General features: G+C 39.1%; 1 protein-coding gene across 2 annotated transcripts in view; it reads left to right on the forward strand.

Moving 5' to 3' along the window:
- The window catches only part of frmd3 (FERM domain containing 3), a 60910-nt gene that overhangs the window by 29301 nt on the left and 5525 nt on the right, over window positions 1-26084 (forward strand). For both annotated transcript variants that reach the window (XM_063490666.1, XM_063490667.1), the window contains exons 5-14: window positions 1875-1972; window positions 4592-4715; window positions 6488-6575; window positions 8475-8563; window positions 10006-10069; window positions 12930-13018; window positions 14600-14674; window positions 16598-16666; window positions 16825-16949; window positions 25841-26075. In XM_063490666.1, the coding sequence (XP_063346736.1) occupies window positions 1875-1972; window positions 4592-4715; window positions 6488-6575; window positions 8475-8563; window positions 10006-10069; window positions 12930-13018; window positions 14600-14674; window positions 16598-16666; window positions 16825-16949; window positions 25841-26075 (1056 nt within the window). The remainder of the gene's footprint in view (window positions 1-1874; window positions 1973-4591; window positions 4716-6487; window positions 6576-8474; window positions 8564-10005; window positions 10070-12929; window positions 13019-14599; window positions 14675-16597; window positions 16667-16824; window positions 16950-25840; window positions 26076-26084) is intronic.

Here is a 26084-nt window from a genome sequence, read left to right on the forward strand (position 1 = left end):
TGTTTTTTTTGTCTTTCCGCCCCCAGTGTCTCCTCCCTTCCTGCTGTCGATCGTTCTTCTTCCTCACTGTCATCTCCCCCTCCACCCTCAGGTGTCTCTTCACACCTTTCAAGTCATGTTTCCACGTCTTTCTGTCCTATATTTTTTTTCTTGAGATATTTCTGAAACCTATCCCTCTTTTCTTGCCTAATTTCAACTTAGCTGAATTCTGCTTCAGTTTTTCTCCAGATGTATTATTTATTAGCTCTTCCTCCCTCTGAAAGAACTGCGTGTCCATTTCTGTTCATTCACGTGTCCTAAAGAAACAAACAACCTCTTCTTAGAGTCCTAAGGAAAAACATCACACTGACACACTACTTATGAGTTTGAAGTGGAAGATGAAGTTGAGATGAGTCGGAAAAGTTCAGAAGGAAATGCAGTCAGTAATGAAATCCTGTCGAGTTCTCAATATGGAGTTATGTCTGGGAGCAATTTTTTTCCCATCATCAAAATCCCCAAACTTTTAATGGTAAAATGTGCGTGCTCAAGTTTGCAAGATGTAATTTTAACTCTTATATATGAAGCACTATTGAAGATAGATGAAAAAGTTAACCCACTGTTCTATAGATCTGTAATTATTGATTATGGTATTAGGTGTTTGGTACCTCACATTACAGATATTAATTGCTAGTAGGTGTAATTTTTAGCATGGCAGAAAAGTGTATAGGGACATGAGGGTGGTGGGTGAGTGTTCACAACTAAATTCTTCTTCTTCCTTTTTTTTTATTAATTAAATATGCAGTTCAAAGTTCACCAAATGCTGACTGTGTGTCTCTGTTCATTTTTATACACAGATATTTCACAGTGCTGGAATTAAAAGGCAAAGTCAGCTTTTAATCCTTATCTAAGGATTTTACAGAGTCAGGCTGACTATAATGAAGGCCCTCTTCATTACTTATCTAGCCAATATAACACACATGAGTAATTTTAATGTTATTTGTGTAAACAAAATACACTCACATGAAGAAGTTTGACATGTTTTGTCAGTTATTTATACTATACTGACATTATTCATTCATACTTGCAAACTGAAGTATATAAAGGTGCTCTTTTTGAAGAATTTAAATTTATCTCAGACATTTATCTTCATGCAGAATAACCACATCATATCTGTGTTTAAGAGGGCACCAAATCTTAATCTGGCTTTTTCTATGGTTAAGTCATTTAAGAAACCTGAAAAGCAAATCTGTGTATGCAGACATTCTCACTAAATGTCCTAAAATAAGAGGAAGCACAAAGAAAGAAAAATGAGCGAGGTTATCTAAATGTAGATCATGGTGTTTATTTATAGAGTCAGCTGCACTCTGACTCTATAAATAAAACTATTTAGCTACAGCAGCAGGGTTTTCGCTCCATTCAATCTTTTATGCTTTGCCTTTCCTGCATCTTTCCCTCAATAAAAAACAAGTTTGATGAGTCAGTTGACTCAGTGGTGACGTCCCAACTGGAAACTCATCTGTTCCCCACTTTTTTTTGTCTTCACGCTAACATGAGACAAGTCTGCATGTCAGTAGCACTGAAGGTGTTTCCATAGTAACTAAAGTACCACATTCTGCTGGTGAAGATGTATGTTGCCATAGCTATACTTTCCTTAACTACCATGGCAACAGTTTCAGATTGTTATTTTCTCATTGGATGCTGAATTTTCATCCAAACTATTTGGAAATAGAAATTGTGAAAGCGGAGTATTGGTTCCCCTTCATAATGTGAGCAGTGGCTTTATATAGTGTATTGTAATTAAGCGTCTTTTATTTATTTGACTTATTTTAAATAAAAATCTGTATTTATGCTATAAGAATTTCTTTCTGTAACTTTATGCGTACATGTGCATCCAGGTATCTCCTGTACCTTCAGTTGAAGAGAGACATCTATCATGGTCGTCTACTGTGTCCTTTTGCTGAAGCTGCATATCTGGGAGCCTGCATCATACAGGGTGAGGCCTTACTAATAGTGAATGTATTAGAGATGTAGCCAATATTTCACAATTACATCCTTGGTGACATGTTGGAGTTTTAAATGAAAAGCACACATATAAATTTACACAATTTAATTTGTAAATTATAAAGGCTGCAATTACTGAAATGACTGAGCTGCTTGGGTTGTGGCTGTAATAAGAATAAGAATAAGCATAACATTTTCTATCCTTTTCCAGAATGCACATTTGCAAAGTGCTTCATAATTTGAGTAGAATGAACACATCAAATTAACTTAAGAAACTGTAATTACAAATTTGAGTTATGGTGTCTGAGCTGTTGATTCTTGACAATGAAATGTGTAGTCTGTAGCCTCAAATCAGAAGTAATCAGCTGAAGTCCAAGAAGCACAAGCTGTAAAATAACTACTAACAAATCACTGTTTGTGCCTGCAAATGCATTTATTTCCTTATTTAATCCATATTTTATTTAAATATGAAATTCAATTAAATTAAATTAAATGAAAATTTGAATATAGTCCCAAATCACAACAACACTAAAATAATACCAAGAAAACAGAGAAAACCTCAACGATGATATGACCCAATATAAGCAAGGGCTTTGGCAACAGTGGGAAGGAAAAAGTCCCTTTTAGCAGGAGTAAACCTCAGTGAGAGGAGGCCATCTGACATTATCCATGGGGGTGAGGTGGGGGAGATACTGTTTATTGATTGTAAATATCCAACTACCCACCAACACCACACTATCTAATGCTAGTTTGTCTGTCTGATGTTTTTATCATCAGTGCTTTTTAATGTAATTTATAGAAAATCACTGACAAACACAATTTTAACATGTAAAATCAGATATATCAACTGTAGTACATATTTGCAGGTCTATCATTTTCTTCATTAAGCTTGAATAAACAAGCTCATTGCAAAGAACAAAAGTTTGGGAAATTTAAAAATTAAGCCAACTAAAAGTAAAATACCTCTTTTAGGTTACTGAAATAACTTTATAAGTCAAAGTGCTGTTTTAAGTTTGTTTAATTCAAGATTTTTTTTACATCTTACCGATTTATAAATACTTATAATACTTGTATATCTTATTCAAGCACTTAAAAAGTTCAGCTAACTGTCATTACTATGTATAGTTACTCAGTCTGTTAATCTAGTGTTACAGAATTACAGTTTTTTAGCATCCTCTTGCACTGTGTTGGGTAAAATTCAACACTCATTTAACTTAATGTGCTTAACTGTGTATTTGAACCAAACAATGATCTTACCTAATTATATCAAATGTAACTTAACTTTCATCCAACCTCTGTGTAACCACAGTCTAACCCCTGTTTGACTAAGTTTGTCCTCATTAACCGGCTGCATTTCACAGCATCACACTGTCATTATAATCCTACATTTTTTTTTAAAGTAGATGTATGTGGACTACTGGGAAAAGGAATAAAAGAGATTTTTTTCTGCAGTCAATTAAACGTAACCGTTTAATGCTGAATCACAGCGCAGAGCCACTTGCTTTAATATGGATTAAGAAAAGAATTAGCTGGGCTGTATCATATAAATGAACCCTTGTGGCTCATACACAAATCCTTGAACTGTGCTAACACCCTCTGATTGGCTCATATCCCCAGAGAAGAGAGTGTGACTGGTTCACTTATCTCAAAGCAGAGCATGTCTGCAGTGTATCATTGGCTGCTCTGATTAACTACGACAGGTCTCTGTCCTACTTTGTCAGGGTGTTGATTATAGAGCTGGGGAATAGTTTGAGGATTATTGTTTAATTAAACTCCAGGCAAGTTTTTGATTAAACCTTTATAAAGATACTTAATTAAGATATCATTAACAAAATAAATTAGTGGATTCAATGAGCACAACAATAATCTGTGTTATTTGAGTCAATTGCTCATAAGTATCTTATTCTGTGGAAATAAAAAAAAAATAAGGAAAAGATCTGTCTTTGGGCCTTTGTCTTAGATTGAGCAACCAGGAAATTTGCTGATGATACAAAACTGTTTAATATTACAGCAGGCATTTTGTACTTGGTGCTATATGAGCTTTCTATCTTTCTGTGGGGGAAAACTGGAAGTTTTTTTTTTAACCCTAACCGTCTTCTCTGCACACTCCTGTCTTTTAATATGGTCGTAGACGTTAGTCCAGCCACCCGCTGCACTCATGGTGTCACAGCTATTCTAACACTTTAAACACAAATACAAAACAACTCAGTGTGACCATGCCTAATAATTCAGACTGAAGTCTATAACTGTGCTGACCCAGCCATTTTCAATCCTACAATAAAAATATATAAGCAGTTGCATGTAAATGGAATAAGTACTATAAAATTAAAGTTACAAATTATAAGCTTGCTTAATATGCAAAGTTCAAGTTGTGTAAAGCTTATTTGCAAAATAAAAAATTTCTTTCTTTATTTAATTTTGCTTTACAATGCAGTTTTTATGTTAACCTGAGCAACAAGACTACTAACTGTAGCTACATACTATATATGCAGTCAAAGGGTGTTAAATTAGTTCTTTATATAAGTTATCAAACACTGTATACTCATTTCCTAATGTATTTGACCTATTTTCAGATAATTTGTTTTACTGAAATCACCCGTTCTCTTTATAGCTGAGCTTGGGGACTATGACCCAGAGGAGCACCCATCAGACTACATCAGAGACTTCAAGCTGTTCCCTAAACAATCCCTCAAACTGGAGAGGAAGATTATGGAAATTCACAAGAATGAGCTCAGGTGAAAGACTTTTGTCTTTTTTTTATCATGTGGTTTTGCTGTTTGCTGCTTTTAGGGGTATTGTTATCACCTCGCCAGGCGGACAGGCAGTGTGTACAGCCAAGTTTGTGAATGTGATAACTTGATGATAAGGCAATGTAGGATTTTTGAATTAATTGAGCTTTGGTGCAGCTACTTTTTGAAGATCTTGAGAACACGATAACAAGGTGATGAAGGAGTTGCACATTTATACCATAGGTGCATCTACTAGGAGGCTGAGGGATAGCACTAGCGCCCCCCCAGCACTTTTTTATTGTTGTACCCTTTGATGTTGGTGACAGGTGCTGTGCTCACTCCTGTGATCTGTGTTTTATAACAGGCTGCTGAGACAACTGTCTACACAGCAGACAATAAAATGCTGCCTTTCTTTCTGGTTAGACACAGAATTGTGTGATACCCAGAGATTTAAGCTTCATTGCACTGGAGAAGGTATTCTCAGTCGAGATTTGTTTGAAAGTAAATAAAAACATCCATTAGCTTAGAGGAATGAGCATGAATTATTTATTTCATGCTCCGTTTAGACACCTTGCGTGTTACTACTACAGAATTTAAATTTTGATGAAAATCACTCATCCCTGATAAATTTGATCATCTTGTGTTCTATTGCATATGAACAAAAGCTAGGCATTCTGGGTACCACAACTGTATCTTTGAACCCTTATTCGCCTCTTTTCAACCATGTGATTACCTTTCCTGAAGGGAAAATAGTTCTACAATAAAGGATAGTTTGAGTAAAAAGTCATTAAAAAAGCATGTACTCAGTAGATTGACTATGTACTCTACAGGTACAGAATAAGTTTCTACATTACATTACATGCAGTACTGTATACATAAATCCCCTCTCTTGGGTTGTTTGTGTGTCGCTGCAGCAGATTAATAATGTTGTGACCGTCACACTTAACAGTGATTATAAAACATCAAAGACAAATCCTTCATTTCCCACAGCACAGAGGCAGATGATGCCAAGTGCCCTCTGTCTGGCCCGATGGGTACGACTGACAGGATTAACAGCATGTTGATCAGTACTGAGCTGTAGAAAGACTTCAGGTGATTTTTGAATGGGAAGCACTCTGTCTGCAAGCTACATTTCCACAGGCATTCTGTAATGGGTTTTATGCTTTCCTTTATCTGCACAGACAGATCCAATATATGTGTGTGCAATTTTAAAGTTGATTTATATGTCTGGAGTCTTGAAGTGAACCAGTGTACCACACTCATTTTCCTAATTTGCAGCACTTAGACTAATGAGCAAGTAAAGCATTTATGCCCCGCCCCCAACAACCCCTTTGCCTGGTTTGTTATGACTGTTTCCTTTTATAATAATAAGAGATAATTGTACTCACTTTAATTGGTGAAAAATTCTGTAATACTTTTATTTAAACTGATATTGTCTAAATACTGTAGACTTAGTACGACAAGCAACCTTGTCCTTGTAACAGAAACTAGCCTAGCAGTGGATGGTTAGTGCTGTTCTTTACTGCTGGAGAAAAAATAGCAATCCGTAGAATAAAAAGTCAACGCAAATTTGTTCACAACCAAACTCACTAGATATTGACCTTTAAATCTCAAAACTCTAATAAGATAATTGCATCTATTGATTTTCTATCTGGTTGTATCCGACATTTAAGTGAAATCCAATTGAAAGTAATCCAACATAGGAACACCTTAATAACATATTCTTCAGTCTGTCAGTGTATAAAGTTGGGTCTCTCCTTTCCTCTCTTTTCTTTCAGGGGCCAGTGTGCTGCACTAGCAGAGCTGAACATGCTCCAAAGGGCTCACAGTCTTGAAACATATGGAGTCGACCCTCACCCATGCAAGGTAACGTAACTGGAGAATATATACAGTACACAGTAGCTTTACACATAATGGGTTACACACTGATTTTCACACAGATGGCTTCATGTGGGTGTTATACTTTCCATGCACACAAGCATGTGTGTATCCACTTGTGTTCGTGTGATTTCGTCATCATAGGGTGTTGCAAGTTCCATAGACTGTATATAAAAGATGGATGTAGCCACCGTGACATATGTTGATTAGTGAGCTCCCATTCTAAAGCTTTGAGGTGAGTATTTTTGCCATCTGAAAAGCTAGTGCTGGATCTGACTGTGAAACCACACACTCATTGACTAATGATTTCAGATGTACAGCTCAACAACCAGTGTGTATAGTTTTTCCATTTTAATAATGACCATAAGTTTTTAGAAAAGAAAGTAATATTTTATTAAGTACAACCTTAAACTAAGGGTTGAGCTCATAAAGTCACCAGAAAAGGGTTTGCTGAGCTGACAGAGCAAGAGAGCCAAGGGCTGTTTTCCCAAAGACTTGTATACACCCAGAAGTGTTTTTGCACCAATATGAGGCGCCCCCTGCTGGCCATTAAAAAGTATGCACGTTTTAAGGCAATTATGCATTGGATGAACTTTTCAGATGCAAAAGCTACATTCATCTTTTATGCACACAGTCTATGGTTGGGCCTGTGCAATTTGTTGTGACCTTATAGACAGATGGTACATACTGTATCTTATGGACAATCGCACCAGCTGTGCAGCTGGCAAAATTAACCAGCCCAGGAAACTTATTAAGTAAGTGTCCAGATGAAAATATGGAGGTTTTACAAGAAAATAATATTTTGCCGACAGCTGTCACCAATTAATAGCTCTCCACACTGGTAACCCACTGCTACTACTACTACACGAAAACACCATTGCACACACATGTTGCACCGACGCAAGCTAGCAATTCCGTAAACGTCTCTATTGCTCCCAAAAGAAACAGTGCCATCCAGTGGCATGTCGCATAATAGCACCTTTCTACCTGGCCTCACATACTTGCTCCAAGGAAATAATTTAAGGCCAAGAGCTTATGTGCAATTTACGCTATCACATTCAAGCCAGCTAGTTAATGTTCCCTCCTGGAAAACTAAATAAACTAGGTCCATAAAGAAGCCACTGTTCTGAGGAAACAGTGACTTCACTGACTGATCAGAGACCACCATGGTTAGTCAGTGTCATTGATTTGTCTTTCAGCTTTAAATTGTTAAAACTAGACTGTACTATCAGATATGTTACACTTGCTATTCTGCTTCATTCTCCTGTTACTTGTTTCTTTGTTTCCTGTGCTATCCCAATAGATTGAACAGACTGCATCTGATAAAGAAAAACAATATTTTACAACTTGCTCATGGCTCGCTCTCATCCTTTCTGTTCATCTTCTGCCAAGCTGAAGTGTGAAATAGGGACATCCTCTTGTGAACAGACAAATCAAAGGATACAAAGCAGATTAACAAGATATTTAAATTCTGTCTAGTGGGAAGGATCCCCTTTATCTGTTCCACTCTTGTCTGGCAGGCTTTTTTTAAATTAGTTTGCTGGAAATAGCTGTTACTGCGAGTACTGTACTATCATGCACATGCAGATCTATGGAGATAAAGCAAGTAAGCACTAAGATGTGGGAAGCACACAGGGGAAAGGGAGGGATTTACACAGATATATAGAGATGAATACAAATTTAGAGATTTACTGATGATTAATGATGTGGAAGTTATTATTTTGATTTTGCCTCACTACATCAGATTTAGTCCATCAGTCTGTATTTTAACTGCCTTGTTCTTGATTAATTAAAAAGTTTAATGACAAACATGGGATTTTGTGCATCCACCAATGAGGTCATAGATAGTCCACTTGCCTCACATGCTGCGATATGTGTTTTTTTCAGGACTTCACAGGCTCTACTGCCTTTCTTGGGTTCACAGCCACAGGTTTTGTGGTCTTCCAGGGAAACAAGAGGATTCACCTCCTCAAATGGTAAAAACATCAACCTGTAAAAAGCTTCTTTTGGCTGCTCCCTTAATCACAGGTTGTCAGCACAGCAGAAGGCTCCACATATTTGATTTGTTAGATTCTTACACCAGACGCCCTTCCCTTCACAGCATTTAACAGATTACTGTCTCCAGTCTCGAACTGGGAGTCTTTTGTGTGCTGGGAAAAAAGCAAACCACTACACTGTGTAGCCACAATTGTCAATCATTAAACATAAATATTAAATGTCTAATCACTAACAAAGCTAACTGCACAAAACTCTGTATTTATGATTTATTGCTGAAGTATTGCTAAACTTATAATTTTTAGTAGAAGCAAATTAAAATAATCATCTCTACCTTTTCCTTACAGGCAGAACCGTTTGTTTATTTAAACATGACATCTATAAGATTATCTTGCTACAAAGTGTTAAAATACACTTAAAACCAATCCATACATTTCCTATAGCCATGCTTTCCTTAAGCAGCAGTTGTAATACCTCCATATTCATAGTTTTAAACAAAAGTTCATAAGAATGAGGAGAAGAATTTAGTTTATCTATCAAAAGTAATAAGAATTGATAGAGTGCTATTTTAAACTATGCAACATTGGTAATTAAACTGATAAAAACACACAATATTTTTTGAAGTGAGCAGCCATATGTGTGTAAAAAAGAATATGAACGCAGCCCAACAAATGACAGTGCAATGAACTTGCACTTTAATTTGCAAAGTCATTGCGTTTAAAATAATTGCAGCTTTATAGGAACTCTGCTATCATTTGCCAATGAATGGCATCAAGTTGGCAATTACCTGCAATCTGTTTGTGATACTACAGCAAATAACTGTGATAAATGGCAATAGATGGCGATTTAATGGCAAAATGACATAGGCGCCTAGCAACCTTGGTTTTATATAGGAATATATAAAGAATACAACCAGCTGACAACCAGTTGAGTCAAGTCCTCTGTTGCTAAGCAAGTTCTGCTCATCAGCGCAGACTTACGCAGATTGATTGCAATGTGTTGCCAATCTGTTCGGCTGCAGTTATTTGCAAATCCCACCAAACTTTCTGAGAGAGAATGTAATCAGTTCAGACTGTGATGCTCTTTGTTGGTCTTAAGGAGGTTGCCTACCCAAAGGTACTAATTTAAGTTGCTCTACTTGTACCTGGTTAACAGTTATAGGCTAACCATAGTACAAATATACATTTGCTCCTTTAATCAAAGTTTCCTTTAACCCATTTCTTTTAACTGGCATTTTTTCTCTATGACATCAGCAACTGGAACTTGTGTTGCTTGGGTGGCTTCTTGTGAAGACGTCTTTACAATGACACAATCAATGACAGCAGTACTTTAAATGTACTTAAAGCTTTAAGTTTAGCATTTAGCCTATATTTAACTCTCATCTGCAGATATTTCAAAGTCTTAACTCTGTGTTTGTTTGCAGGGCTGACGTTAGCAAGTTGAAGTTTGAAGGAAAAACCTTTTACGTCATTGGCATTCAGAAAGAGGTGAGCGAGGTGTCTCTAAAAGGTTAAAAATGATGACTCAAGTGAGATGTGTAGCTTCCTCTATGTCCTGATGATGAATTGTGCATTTTTGCACCAAAGTCATCAACATCCTGCTGACTTGTTAGATATAAACCTCTAACATGTGTTCATTACTTATTACAAAGGCAAACGTTGCACAGTCAGACTGCAGAATTTGAAATCAGTTGTGTGTTAGTGACTGTTTGCCATCCCTGAGCAAAACGGATGTCCTTCATTCTCTTTCCTCCTTCTTTCCTCCCTTCTCCCTCCCCTTTCCCCTATCCTCATCTGTGTAATGGTTTTGTCAGATAAATGTGCTAAGTGACTGTACTGTTTGTTATCCTGTCCACCATCACACACACTGTATATGTGTGTCGCTGTTTCAGATCTCCTTAACAGGCAGGATTCACTGTAACAGGATGGTGGGTGTGTTACAACCTCCTAATTCACATTATGTGCTGACTGTGGCCCAAATATTAGACTCCTTCACTGCACCGCATCCCTAACAAAGATAAACTACAGTATATGACACGGTGTCTCCAAACTGAAACAGAACGCAAGTACTAATTTTCAAACAGCGGATGTCTTGCATTTGGGACACATGCTTCATCTGGTTGCTTGATGTTTATCAACCAACAGAGCTGTGGTAGATTCTGAGCAGCAGTTTCAGTGCCTCATCTATCTGCATAGTTTATTTTTTCAGGATTTACAACCGATGTGCTCTTTACCTTCAGTCTGCCTGAAGTGGCTCAAAAACACCTGAAATTCCTTGCAGCTAAAGCCATTTTGCTCTTAAATCTACCAATCAGCCAATCGATGAGTGTCAAAGCTGTTGTCCTCATTACAGAAACTCAGTTCCGCTCTTTCATCGCTGCTTAACTTGTCAGTCTGTCTGCCTTGTCTGTCTGTTCGGCTCCTCGTGAAAGGCTGAAGATGCACTATTATCTCTGTGTTTCTGTCTCTTCTCTCTGTGTGTAAACATAGTCATCTCTGGTGAGTAAATACAAGTAAAAACAGTAGCGCAAATCGTTGTTGCATTTAAATCCTCAATTTGACACCTTTACCCGCAGCCCTGCCCTCACCTCACTTTATGATTGGAGGAACCTTTTATCCATGTTTTATTTCTTTTTTCATGATATTGTCGTTAAGTGTCGTTTGTCCGCTGTGGGTCATATAAACGTTCTCTCTGCTCTCATTTCATATGATCACAGTTGTTCTGTGGCTTCCGTCTCCGTCTTGTTCACCATGTAATCAAATTCAGCCTCTGACTTCCAGTGAACTATAGATTAACATGCAATGTTACGCTGCTTAATCTATAACTCTATCCATGTCTCATCCATCTCATTCAATTTTTTCATAACCGTTTCATCCTTTTGATTGTGTGGGTGTGTGTGTACTTTATTTATGTGAGGATTTGTGTGTCGATGCTTGTTTCCTGAATTTTCCACCATGTGGCAGGTCACTCCTCACTCTTCCCTCTCCTCTGATTACCCAAACCCACCTGTCCCACTTTCAGCTGATTGCAGGTTATATAGATGAAACACTTTTCTGAGATCAAAGTCACAAATTCTTGGTCAGTTTCTTTTTGGCTGACTCAACAGTTAACTCCTAACACACAAGCATGGCTTACCCTGTGCATGGACCTCAGTTTCATAACCAGCTGTGATATGTAAAGAACAGAAAAGACTTACTTCAGTTTTCAAGGTTAGCTCAACTACTGTACCTCAAATCCCATTTGATTCAATTTGTTTGGATGAGCAGCTCTAGAAAAACCTTTTTTCCCCAAACAAGTGTGTTTTTGAACAACCCATCTGCCACTCGATCAGGTGTCACAACGCACCGGTGAACGCACAGCAACAACCACATAGGCTCTGCTGATGCAGGACGCTGCCCTGCTGTGCGTTCATGCATGTCTGAAAAGCATGTTGCAGAGAAGTGGTTGCAGCTGTAAAAAGCTGTATTTGAACCATGATCGTGATCTTTTAATAAACCTAATTGGTCCTTTACTGTAGGCACACAGACTAAATAGCATCGTCTTTATTGTAGTTAAATAAATTTCTGACATCTGAGTTGATTTTTTCGTTTTAAAATGTACAATTTCGGTCTCTTCCTACCCTCAGTGGATGATTTTTTTCAAATTAATTCTTTTTTTTTTTTTTTTTCCAAAAATCCAAGTCAGTGCTTTTGCACGTCAGCCAAAGTGGGACCAAAGACAGATTAACACGCAGTCCTGGCGCCTTCACACAGCTGTGAACACACACATGGCAACTGAAGCACATGTGTGTAAATCACACCTGCATACTTAATATAACTGATATGTGACAGTTTGGGGGCTGCGCAATATAGCTGATGAAGTGGGCACAGACTGGACCCTTTCACTGCTGTCAACTTAACAGTGAGGTGTTTTTTATTTTTATGTATTTTTTTAACAGACACTTATAGCGGTATAATATCATATTCTGTTACAGTATCTCATTCTCATGTTATTGATTTCATTGTTTCGTCTCTGCCTCTATCCTCTTTGCTGAACAGTATTGATCTGGCGTCCCACGTTCCCAGACTTGCAGAGCCAGAGACTAGATATTTATGGGAATAAATCCCTCCTCTTAGTCCATAAAAACCCGTGTTCTGCAAGGTAGAAGCCTTTTAATGCTGAGCACTGTGACCGAATGACTTTATCTTGCCAAGCTTACAGCTTAGGGTCTGTGGGTCAGCATTTTGCACAGCTCCCTCACATTACGTTCAGCTCTTTTCTTGTCCTTATTCACAGTTTTTTCTTTTCCAGTAAGCTCATTTCTCATCCTCACTGTCACTCTTTGTGTCTTTGTCCTTTTCTGTGTAGAAGAAGCTGGTGTTGACATTTCACACCTCGACCCCTGCAGCGTGTAAGCACTTATGGAAGTGCGGGGTGGAGAACCAGGCCTTTTACAAGTACGTCTGCACACACACAAACACACACACAAATTCATTTTTATTTTTATTGAGTTTTTCCTGTAAATGCTGAGACTGTGCAGGATCAGCTTACACCAAAACCCCGCTTCCAGTAGAAAAGTTTTTTTTTCTTTTGAGCTCTTATATCGAGCCAAAATTTTGCTTCACTTCAAAACCGACTTTTAATTTTAGCACATTATCAGCCGTTCTCCTTAATTTACTCCCAGTGCTGCAAGGACATGTCGTCGTCCTTCACTGGGGAGCAGCTGATTGCTCCAAGGCCATCGATCTCATCTGCAAAGACTATTGACCCCACTGGCATGGAGGGAAGGGAAACAAGGTTCATGACAAGACAAGATGCTAACATCTATGTTCATTAATGTAATCGAGAATCAAATATAGCGGGCAAGCACAACAGATCTGCTCCTTTTTGTCAATCACAGTTCAGTGAGAATATGAGGAGAGCAGACTGATGAATATAAAACAACTGAGATGAAAAAAAAAAAAAGAGGATGTCACCTCTGCAATGTAGAATTTGCACAAAATAACAACCCAGGATCTTCAAGAGATCCTGAACCGTTCATCTTTTCCTATCAGCTTATTCATCATTCCACAACCAATATGGCTATTCTTCATTTAAGGTTGTTCCTGAGCTTGATATTAGCAGTTGGATCTTTTGCTCATGTCTGAGAAGATGAGCTGTGTGAAAAGAAAAGGAAGAGGCACCAAACAGCAAAGTGCGTGTGGGCGTGGAGGGGGATAAGAAGGCTCAGCGGCTCTGAACAGCTGGTCTCATTTGATGGAGAGAGGTCAGGCTGGAGGAGATGAGATTTTCCAAAGGTTTGACGCAAGAACTGGAGGCTGCTTTGTGACGGATTTCTCTACGGTGGCCTTCCTCCTCCACACTGTCAGTCAATCTGAAGGTCTCCCGCTCTCTCTTAACTGCAGGCATTCTTCACTTTTCACATGCTTTTCTCTCTGCCTTGCTTTATTTTATCAAGAAGCACCATACATGCAGACAATCTTACAAAAGGAAGACATCGTAATGAATTTGTAAAATAGCCCTTGCCCATGCAACCCTGAATATTGACTTCCTAATGACAGCAGCTCATGTGTCTGTAAAAGGCGGACTGAGAGGGAGTGGATGTCAGCTCGGATGTCAGACAAGTATCAGAGCTGCTAAATCAAATCAGAGTGAATTGAGTTTGTGAACGGCAGCCAAGCAGAGCTTTTCCAGCATATGGTGTCTCTTGCACGAAGGACAGCAGACATGTGTGTGTCTGTGCTCTGGCTCCTTCTCTGCTGCACTGGAGTCTAGTTTCACATGATAAATTATATAGAATGAAACATGAAGGTTTGACCTCCAGCCATAAGCTTTTAAAAAGACACACCGTGGGGTAAGCTTGCTGAGAGGCTACTCTGTGTTCTGCGAGTAAAACATTAGTGAAACATTATTGTGATGAGAGTTTGAGCCTTCAAAAATCTCTTATTCTGCTAGTACATGTGTTAGTCAGGGTTCAGTATGCAAGGCTACTGTACGTAATGTGTCTCTTTTTGTTTCTTCCTTTCTTTGTCTGACAGGTGTGCAAAGTCAAGTCAGATAAAAACAGTTTCCAGCAGTAATATCTTCTTCAAAGGCAGCAGGTTCAGATACAGGTGAGGTGTATTATATGATTAAAGAAATCATAAGGAATATGTGCAAAGAGAATTGGGAACAACAGAGACAAAGTGTGTGTGTGTGTGTGTGTGGGGGGGGTATGGTAAAATTCAAGCACTGAAATGTGAAGATTTAATGTTGTGTAAAAGTGCACAGAGTGTTTCAGTCCTGCACATTGTCACCTTACTCTTTACTAACAGCAGCATCATCTTACCCCATGCATTTGTTGCCAAAGTGACAAAAATGGATGGAAAATTAGATCATCAAGACACCAAATAACCAAGATGGGGATTCTCGTCATTGCACATCAGCACCTACATCCCGGTTTCTATGATTTACTGACTCTAATATCACCGGAAAGCTTCTATATACTCTGTTATTGAAGCTAAGTGAGCCCTGATTCTCCTCTCAGACAAAGCTCTTTACCAGGCTTACACTTCAGCCTGCCCCATTTCATCAGCTCGCTGAAGCATTTTGGCTTAAGGGCTCAGTGATGAGTAATAGCATATGGTGGAATTTGTTCTGAAAAATGGGAATTGGTCATTTGTGCAAATGCAAAACAGGACTGAGATTTGTATCCCATAAATGAAGGCAGTTTATGCAAAGCGGAGCAGATCGGGTCTTTACATAATGTGTGTTGATCCAGCTGATTCCAATATTTCCACCAGTGCTGATGCCACTGTCTCTTGAGATATGAAGTGCGTATGTTTTATATCACCCCCTAATTTATGACTTAAACATCAATCTAAACAACAATAGATTAATGGGTAAGATGATGAAGCCTGCTGGCTTTAAACAGTGCAGTTACAGTCTGACTAATGAAGCTGCCGACTGATGGCAGGAAACTGTCTGCTCAACAGGAACAACACTGAATGTAAGCCGAGTAGCATCAAATCTGATTTTCTCCTTTTCTTTTATGACATGAAGCAATCAGTGTAACTCAGACATACTGTCCATGAAATTATAGTAGCACATTAAAAAACAAAAAATGCTCATGGGAAACTCTGCATTCATATGAAAAACTGCATAGACCCTTACTGCATCAATAGAAATTAAGAGTATAAGTAGCAGCCAAGTGCTGCTATTCAAATGCACTTCATTAACTGAATGATTACTTGAAGTAAAACTCATTCGAGACATTCTCAGGAGCGGACATCCCAGAAAATTCACCCCAAGGTCAGATCGTGCAGTGCTCAGAGAAACCCAGACTCTATAGAACTCAGTTAGCATGTTAAATGCTAAAGTTCGCGACAGTACATTTAGATAACAACTGAACAAGTGTGGCTAGGTGAGATGGATTCTTAGGAGAAAGCCTCTTCTTTCTAACAAGGCAGCACAGCTTAGGTGTGCAAAATTATATCTGTCCAAAAAATAAGACTTTTGGAACAATGTGCTTTGGACAGATGAAAGTCAAAGTGGACAGAATTTTAGCACAAACTGTGAAGCATGGTAGTATAGGGTTGATTTGGGCTTAATTTGTAGCCACAGGACCTCTACATTTGCAGCCGTTGAGCCGACCATAAACTCCTTTGCACACTAAAGATTTCTAGATTCAAATGTGAGGCTGTCTATCAAACAACTTGGATCAATATGACAATGATCCCAAGCAACAAAACTACAACAGACTATCTGAAAAAGGAATGATTCGAGGCGTTGCAATGGTCCAGTCAAAAGGTGGTTCTATAAGCTACTGCTTATTTTTTCAGACGATAGCATAGAGTAAACTTATTCATATTACTGTCACAAAGGGCCTCGGGAGGTTTGTATAGTTCTACAAATATGCATGTAAATGAAAAGCAGTACATTTTTTACAGACCTGCCTGTAGGGAGACTAATGAGCTGCCATCGTAACATTTTATTTTCAATTAAGGTATTTTTATAAACATAAACCAACCTTTAACTTATGTGTTTTTCTGTGTTAGTGGCAGAGTAGCCAAGGAAGTGATAGAAGCCAGCTCCAAAATTCAGAGAGAGCCACCAGAAGTGCGCAGGTAAGGACATCTGAGAAATTACCTGAAGTCACACTATTTCATATAAAACATAAAATAATGACAATTTCATCTATTGTTCTGCAGATATGAATACCAGAGTGCACATGGTGGTGTTATGTAAGGGTGTTAAAAAAATGTACGACATTCATGTTTTTCAGAGCTCAGTTTGGTCAGAGTCGAAGTTTTAACTCTCTGAGCCATAAAAATCTCATCATGAACATGGAACCTTTGGTACCTGCACTGCCCTCCACCAACGAATACGAAGAGACGGCCGTGGACAGCGGTAGGAGGATACTGCTTACTACAGACCCAAATACACACAACAGACATGCACTCATGCCCCCTCCAAGAGACATTTATGAAGTCACATGGGATCTTCCTTGTGTAGGAAGAAGTCCATGCACAAAACTCAGAGAGAGAGAGCTTTAATTGAGCAGCTGATGCTCCCATCTCGCCATCAATCCTGTCTCCCTGGTGACCAATTGCGACATACTAAAAATACCCTCTCATGATCCCCCCTAAGGATCCCACTATAATTCTGACTGTCTGTTTTTCCATGTGTCTGCACCTTTGTGTGTTTTTGCAGACTAAGATTCCATTTTTCCTACTCAGACATAAAAGGCTGATGGGGTGCTGATGTCACCTCTGCACATACAGAGAAGTTTTTAAATGAAAACTGATACCATAGATGCATCTACAAATAATCTCAGTAACCTCCACCTCAAGGTCAGAGGTCAAGTTTTCTTAAAATCTTATGAATGCGATAACTTGAGAAGAAAGTCACCTAGGATTTTCAAATTGATAAAATAGGTGCATCGGCTAAATATCTCGGATGAGTTTGAATCGCGGTGACCTTGACCTAAAGGTCAAAGATCAGAGTTCAAGTTTTTGAAAATCTCCTTTGATCTCAATCTCATTTCTCACAGCATTTTCTTTGTGTACTTCACACATTACAATAACCTGTGAATTCACTCGCTGGGTGTCCTCATTTTAGGATTGACGGCGTTTTAGTAGGTAAATGTGAATGGCTTGGACATGAATTGAGCTGCGGTTTGGGGAACGCCTCGAAGGGGACTGGTGGCGGCTCCTGGGCCTGGCAGATCCCCATGTACTAAATAGAATTGAAGAAGTTAAAGAATGGAAAAGGGGAGGGAAGGTGGGTCACGTAAACGAGAACAAACAGCTTGTAGAACTGGGGGAACATATATAGATAAGAACCGGAAGGAGCGTGTTTGGAGGTGTGGTACCGCTAATGAAATTTAGATACTTTATCTCCAGTATCTAAATTGAATGAATCATGAGCTACTACATCAGTTATGGTATTCTGATTTTTTTTTTCTAGCAACATGCAGGAGGTATGTTTTCAAACCACGAATAGTGCCTGAGTCCTGTCTTCACTTAGCTGCTGTTGATTAGAGGATTAAAACTCTTGGTCAAAACACTGTTATGGATGAAGAACGATTTGATGCTCATTTTACCCTCAGTTAAAATTATATCCATCCAGCCAGGCATCAGAGCTTCTCCTCTCCTATTACTTCAGTCAGTATTTTTCACCTCTCCTGTCCTCACCTTTAATCCACCTGAACCACGTTCGTTAGGTCCTCACACGTGTACAGTGCAGTCATGCTGTTGCACCATCACTGTCTACAAATTATTTATAGACTTCATCGCTCTCTCTCATGCCTTTTTTGACAGATTTTAAGGTCACCCCGTCATTTTATCCGCCTCTATTCTTCTTTGTTGCTTCTCTCTGTTTTTCACTCATCTCCCCTCATCCCATTTACAGGAAAATCAATTCTTTCTTGGCTCGGGGTCAAAGATCTGCAGTAGAAACCATCTCGGCTGTCTCAGTTGGTTTGGGAGGGGCAGTAGGCAGTCATCAAATAAAGGGCCTTGTACAGGATACAGGCTGAGTAAATAACATAAGATTAAATTTCAAAATGCCTTGTTTCCTTCTGCACTTCCTGCCTTTCCCTCTGGTAATAAGATATTAAGTGATATAGTTGTAAATTATTTTACAACATTAGAGGTTTAACAGTAAATATAATAAACTGAAGAGTTTAGAAGAAAAAAGACATTTTAAAAAGAGATGAAGACATTGATTGTTCAAATTAGGATTTTTAAATATTCATGTATTGTCAGACTCACAATATGCACGAGAAATGTAGAAAGAGAATTTGAGAGAGGACTTCTTAACACAGGCGTCTTAATGTGAAGCAGCTACGCACATCAGCCCGTGCTGTAGTCCTCCTCCCTCGTGAGCACATGTTTCCAACATTGCATATGGGAGTTTATAGAAGCTTTTTTTCCTCACTGACAAAAAAAAAGATGTTGAGTAGAGCTAAGTTAAAATGTCAATTTATTATTAAAAATGAATTACATTCAAATTTCAACTTGACCATTTAAAACCTGAACCATGAAATAATCATTAGAAATAACAAACAATATTGAAAATGGAGTGTTCATTGAACTAAACAAATAAAAAGAAAATGTAAATAAAAATCTGCATGTGAGTTTTCAATGGTATCATATTTGCTGCATCTGGCTTTTTTTTTTCTTCAATTTATTGCTTAAAACATTTGTTTTACCATTTATTTAGATTTTTGTGCTAATGTTGTGGAGCTATAAAAAACTCATCAAAATTAATTAAATTCAATTCCATTAAATTTTATTTAAAAACCACCAAATCACAACAACAATTGCCTCATGGTGCTTTATGTTGTAAGGTCAAGACTCTACAATAATACAAAGAAAACACGTGACTTAACAGGAAGCCAGTATAGGAAATATGCTCTGTCTTGCACTTGGCATTAAGGAGTTAATAAGTAACAATTTTGAGATGATAACCTGAAATGTGACTGATCGATGGCAGAAAAAAAAAGGAGAAAGAAAACAAGCTTCCATGGGAGTCAGATGAGAGTTATGTGATTTGAGAGTTTAATTACGTAGCATGCTTTCACCCAACAGATGTGATTGGACGACACATCACTGTTTCATGTGCTGATTCTGCTAAGGTGGCTGACGCAAGGACTTTAAGATAAAGTGTCCTCAAGATGGTTTAGGGTCACAGTCTATATTCAGAGCACTAATCTCAGCCTTTACAGGGGAAACAGGAAGCTGACCCAAGGTCATAGCTGACCTTGTTCTGTTTGTACAGTTTGCTCCCTTCTTATCTACCACAATCCAAACACATACACTCTGGCTGTGTTTTCTCTAGGAACATCATTAATGGATGTTTTATAGCCATCAGGCTTCATATTTCCACCTCACAATCCAGGCGTCATCCATGTTTTTGCAGCAGTTAATGCAGCGTGTGATCCTGTGGGTGATCCAACAAAATCCTTCATTTTCAGTCTCACAGCGAGGCGTGTATTGTAGTGAATAAAGTTGGATTGTACCCAGTTTGCTGTAGAATTGGAATTAGGTTTATCTTACTGGTGGAAAGACTCAGATAAAGAGAGGGTTGCAGAGAGGAAAAGAAAATGATCCCCCATCCTGTCCTGAGTCAGGCCTGTCCCCCTGTAATCAGTTAGATTAGCTGCCCCTTTGCCACCAGGACCACCTGGTTATATTTAGAAATTGCAGCTTTGGGCCTGATCCTCCTCTAATGCCCCCTCCACTCTTTGTTACCATCGCTGACATTCACAGGAGGGCCCACCATGTCTGTGCATGAGCGAGAGAGAGAGAGAATGTCTCTGGTGCACTGGTGTGTCTCTCACCATCTCTATAAGTGTTTGTGTATAGGCGTGCGTGCGTTGGAGCTCAGCTGGCAGCCCAGTCAGTCAGGGTGTGAGGGTCTTTGTGCAGACAGCTGGTCCGGCTTTTGTCATCAAACTGAATGATGGAGCTTCTAGGGCACAGAAACAGCAGTGATGTTGGAGGCAGCCTCATGCAGGGTAGTTTGGAACTGGGCGACCGTCCCGGTGTCGACAACACCCAGAATTACGGGAGCAAAATAGGGGGACTCGAACTCGACATGACACCAGAGAGGCTGCGGGAAGAAGGGATGAAGCAGAGAGAGGTTGGAGCTCTTGAAGTATTCCACCCAGGAGAGGCTGAAGATGAGCAAGACTCATCGATAGTAGTGGCTGAGGCCTTGAGGTGCCAGGTGAAGATAACAACCAGGCGAAGCCTCCACCTACGTATAGCCAATCACACAAGACGGGATGTCTATGTGCGACTGGTAGGCAATGGGGGTCGCATCGCTGGATTCAGTACTGGACCTCAGAGAAATATACTGGAAGAGAGTAAGCCGAGTGGAAAAGGTCACTGTGTGAAGTTTCTTTTAGCTCCTAATAAACGTATCCTTTGACATTTTTTCCCACAGTCTAACCAGGAGGTAAACGCCTTTTAAATATGTGAACCCGGTTAGCTCAGCAGTTAGTTGCCAGGTCTGTTGTGACAACCGCCTGATGCAAACTGTGAATGTAAGCTGCCAAACATGGGACTCTCAAGAGGCTGCTTTAATAGAAGTGTGCATGTGTGCATAGTTTAAGTATTACTCATGTTATGGGGACTTGATTTTGTCCCCATAACATTAAACATCTGGGTACCCAGAAGCAAATCATGAAATAGGGTTAGAATTAGGTCAGGTTGAAGTTAGGGTTATTGTTGAGGATCTAGTGGTACGATTAAATCTTCAGCTGCTCTTCACACCACTAGAAATACTAAATGTGGCTCGTGTGGAAAGTGTGCTGGATGGAGCGCGTGGGAGGCAGCATATATGACACCCACTCGTTAGCTGTAAATTTACAGATCATTACCTGCTCTCTTCTCACATCTGCGCAATGTGATATCACAGGGACTCTGTGCATCCTGAGGACCTGACTGGTTACAGACTGGACATTTGCATCTGACATTTACTTCTCCTGGATCATATCTGCTAAAGTTTAGCAGCCTGCTCTGCATATTTACAACCTTAAATGAAATGATGATTAAGTAGATGGGTCAAGAAAGGGTTGAATAAGGCACTTTAAATATTAGTAGATTTGGGAATATGTTTAAATGAATTAAATGATTAAGTTAAATTAGTAAATAGTGAAGGATTAACAAAAGCTCTGATAAAAGCACAAGTACTGATTTTTTTTATGATAATGCTTAATAGTTTTAGTTTTACTCCGCCTATCTTTATCCCACTGGCTAAAATATCCTTGGAGCTTCATCAGTGATCCTATGAACAATTGAGATGCAGATGAAAAAGGTAAAAGAAATTCCCTCATTTACAGACACAGTGAGAAAGGATTATTGCTAACCTGTTATATTTCAGCATTTTCGATGCCAAAAGATGTATTCTCATCATGAAAGACTGCAATCAGTTATGCACTCATGTGCATTTAGCTGACTTGACAAAGTTATATCACTTTCACAAATCGGCTATGATTTTGGTTGAAAAATAGATTTTATAATTTGACTGATGAAGCTGTAATCCTTCAAACAGCTCAAAAAATGAGCTTAAAAGTTTAAAAAAAGAGCTGAGCACACAGTTAATGGAGTTGATAGCTGATTTATTTCTGAACAATCATAGAGACAAATTTACTTTTGAAGTGTTTGAGTGCTGAAGATGAGGTTACATGACAAAGATGAATCGGTCTGTCGGCACTTGCATAACAGGGGAAACCACTGCTCTGAGTACTAGTGTGTGTGTGTGTGTGTTTGCATAGGCACAGAGGAATCTAACACCTTGAGGTGTGAATCACCTCATCTATGGAGAGGCTTGCATGTGAGCTAACAGGACAGACTGGATCATAAATGGGAAATAGCAGCAGCTGCAGCTGCAGCAGCAGCGATGTGTTTAGTTAAGTCAGACAGAACTCAGGATTTCTTCTTTTTAAATTTACAAAATCACTTTTTACTCCTAATCTCAGGTTTAGCTGGTCATGATGTGAACTCGACAGTCCCTGCTGCATAGATTTCTAATACGTTACAGTGCAAACAGGATACAGGTACCATTTTAATGTTGGTCAGCTTTCCAATCAGTGCGTCATAAAATCAAACATCCAACTGTAATGGACACACTGCCACACTTATGAAGGATAGATTTAATAATAAGCGATGCACCTGAGGCAGTCATGTGTTGCCGTGTGGCTGGCAAGATTAGGATCCAATATGCAGGACTTGGAAGCAACACTGAACTCAAAATACAGCTTTACTGCTGGACTCACAGGGATCAAACTTACAAAAGAACCTAAGCTGAGCAGATACCAGGAATTTACTAACTAGAAAACTATACTGGAGACACACACGGGATGCAAAAAAGAGTAAGGGATGATGCAACAAAGAAAAATGACGAGGGAGGGGAAGTAAACGCAACACAAGTCACAGAAAGCAACAACTATCACAATAAAATAGGAAGGCATGACTGAAAGAGAACGGAGGGTTAGCTTGACATAGAGTGGGACTCTGTTCTGATTCAAAATTTTATATATAATTTTGTATGTACCGTGTACCAAGCAGTTCTGCCTTGGTTGCTTTTGAGCCCTTTCTTTTTGTCCTCCCTACATCAGATGTCTGTGGCTCAGAAGGCAGAGTCTTCCATTCGCAGGGTTGGTGGTCTAGTCTAGTAGTCTCGTCTGAGTGTTGAAGTATCCTTGGGCAAGATATTGAACCCCGAGATGCCTTTGATGCATTCATTGGATTGTGAATGTTATTGTAAAAGTTCTCAGGCATCAAAAGAAAAGCACTCGTGTAAATGTGCGAACAAGTCTTGTTGTGAGAAAGTGCTTTGTGTCCTCGAACAGAGTAGGGAAGCGATATGTCAGTACCAGTCCATTTACCATTTCAACAGATTTGAGAGCTGATTATTAAGCAGTGTTACTAGAAGAATTCAGGAAGATTTCAAATGGAAGAAAATAAGAGAAGTGCACGGCTGGTGTTGTGATGGGTAACGACAACACATTTGTGGAAAGGGGATAATCAAAATTCAAGTCCAGTGCAGAATTTCAGTAAAGGCACAAACTGCAATAATTACAACTGAGTGTTGATTTCTTTTACTGCAAGCATCATCATCATCATCATCGTCATCGGCATCACTGTGTTGTTTTTCTTCTGCTGCAGCTTCCATGTTTTTATTCCTCCCCCCTTTTTTCCCTCCCTGAGTTCACACACTTGTTGGCTTTTTGCCTGCTGTGTTTCCATGGTAGCAGTCACCACTCACTCTTCAGCACTCCTTTGCCCTTTCTTTCTTTTTTTATTTATTTTTTTAGCAATTTATAATTGAATCGGGAGCATGGTAACTCATTAGTCACTCTGACACTGAGTTTCTGTATCTGATATTATTCCACTTTCAATCAATGGATCATAAAAACATTGCAGATGTAATGTTTGTCATGTATTCTCATCAGGTTTTAACCCTTTCTCAGCCTGTGAGGCTACATGTTTTCGGCTGTGTTTGTAATGAACATGAGTCTGTGTTCCTGTCTTGCTATCTTTGTGAGGACTGAAATCTGCATTCTACTATACTTGTAAGAACCGACAGTCACTTGTGAGGACACACTCGCCGGTCCTCACAAGTTTGAAGGCCTTTTTGAGGCTCAAAATGTGGTTTTAGTGTCAGGGTTACAATTAGGTTATGGTTAGGTTTAGGGTAAGGGTTAGGCATTCATTTTAATGGTTAGGGTTAGGGTAAGGGGCTAGGGAAACCATTATGTCAATGAAGGTCCTCACTAAGATAGCTGAACGGGCTTGTGTGTGTGTGTGTGTGTGTGTGTGTGTGTGTGTGTGTGCGTGTGTGGGTGTGTAACCTTGTTTACATATCTTTATGGAGACCAAAAATTTGAAGTTTACTATGCTTGTGGGGACCAACAGTAGAGTCTTGACCTTACAACATAAAGTGCCACAAGACAGCAAGATGGATTATGGATTACAGGTGTAGACTGAGTCATATGTCACTGAACATTTACCTCCCAGCTCCTACTTAATCCACAGCAAGAAGACAGCTAGGCTTATTTTTAACACTCACTTACACACACACACTTCACATATTTCCATTCATCAACAAATGTGTGTGTATTTAGGCATTAATCTCTCGCACCTCATCAATCTGAAAGAGCAATGTGTAACTGCACACCACAGCATTATTTTGCTAGCTGAAATTTGTACACACCAACAGAATCATGAGGTCTTCATCGCTGCTTCAACTGTTGCTCACATTCACAGAGGTGTTGTCAGCTGCTCATATCACTGCTCCAAACGCAGTGACTTATATCTATGCTATGCACTTGCAGCGTAGCACTATTATGGTTTCACCAAATTGTGTGTTGATGCCACAGTTGGGTATTTATTTATTACTCGGTTGCTGTTTTTCCAAGTCCGAAGCTTTATCCTTACGTGAGCTAATAACGCCATCTTGTGGTCAATGTTGTCAACTGCAACACACACAAAAAAAGGCAAAACTAAGAGGTCTCCATTCCCAGCTGCATACAAAGTAATATTGATTTTTGCAGGCCGATTACATCCTGCACAGATTGCTAATACTAAGAAAAAGTCAAGCAAGTGGTGATAAAGGCAGAGTTCTCAATATATGTTTAGACTAAAACTATTATATTCTTTATTCAAATAATCTGCTTTTAACTTTATCTGCTCTTCTATGGACATAATCCATGAAATCCAGTTTGCATGTTTTTAACTGCATTCAGAAGATCTTTTAGATAATAGTTAGATAATGATCTTCTTACTTTTTAAAAATTAGAACACATAGTTTTGTATCCACTGATTTTAAATAGAAGAACGGAGCGCTATAATCAGTCAACCTGACTAAGATAAACAACGCTGACTACATTGTGTGTCCTCTGATTTGATATTATTTATTTGCATTCTGTAAAACATTGTGCGGGATCTGGTCATCTGTGTGAACAAGGTCTATATTCCTAATTTGATATAGATTCTAAATAAGCCAGGGGGGTAAAACATCCAGCTTTGCAAAGTGTGAAAATGTTCATATTTACATTAAAGAGAGATCGCATTGGAGAGCAAAATAATCTTTTGTCTTTTAGTTGCAAACTCTAAATGTGCTTTTTGTAGCTCTGCTGTGAACTGTGCAAGACACATTGCTGAAAATGCACTTTTTAAAAAAGTATCGAAGTCTGCTCATCATCTGTTCTGTAAATAAAAGGTGAAATAAGTATGAATATTTATTAAAAACAAAGATATTCTGACTTCTGTTTCCCCCCTCACCAGGTGTTGCTGCTGTGAAGGACTCGGTCCCCCTGTCTCCCCTCAAATCTTCAGCTGGGTCTGCAGATGCAGAGCAGCAAAGTACTGAAGCAGGAAACTCTGCTTCGGGCAATGACTTGCAGCCTCGTGTTTCCATGGAAACCTCAAGTCTCCGACCTCAAACGCCCAAAGCTGAACATGAATTGGAGGAAGACGATGAGGCCAGCGGCCCACTGACCATTTCTGAGCTTACTTACAGGTCAATAAG

Source organism: Pelmatolapia mariae, linkage group LG12, assembly GCF_036321145.2.
Source record: "Pelmatolapia mariae isolate MD_Pm_ZW linkage group LG12, Pm_UMD_F_2, whole genome shotgun sequence".
Lineage (NCBI taxonomy): Eukaryota > Metazoa > Chordata > Actinopteri > Cichliformes > Cichlidae > Pelmatolapia > Pelmatolapia mariae.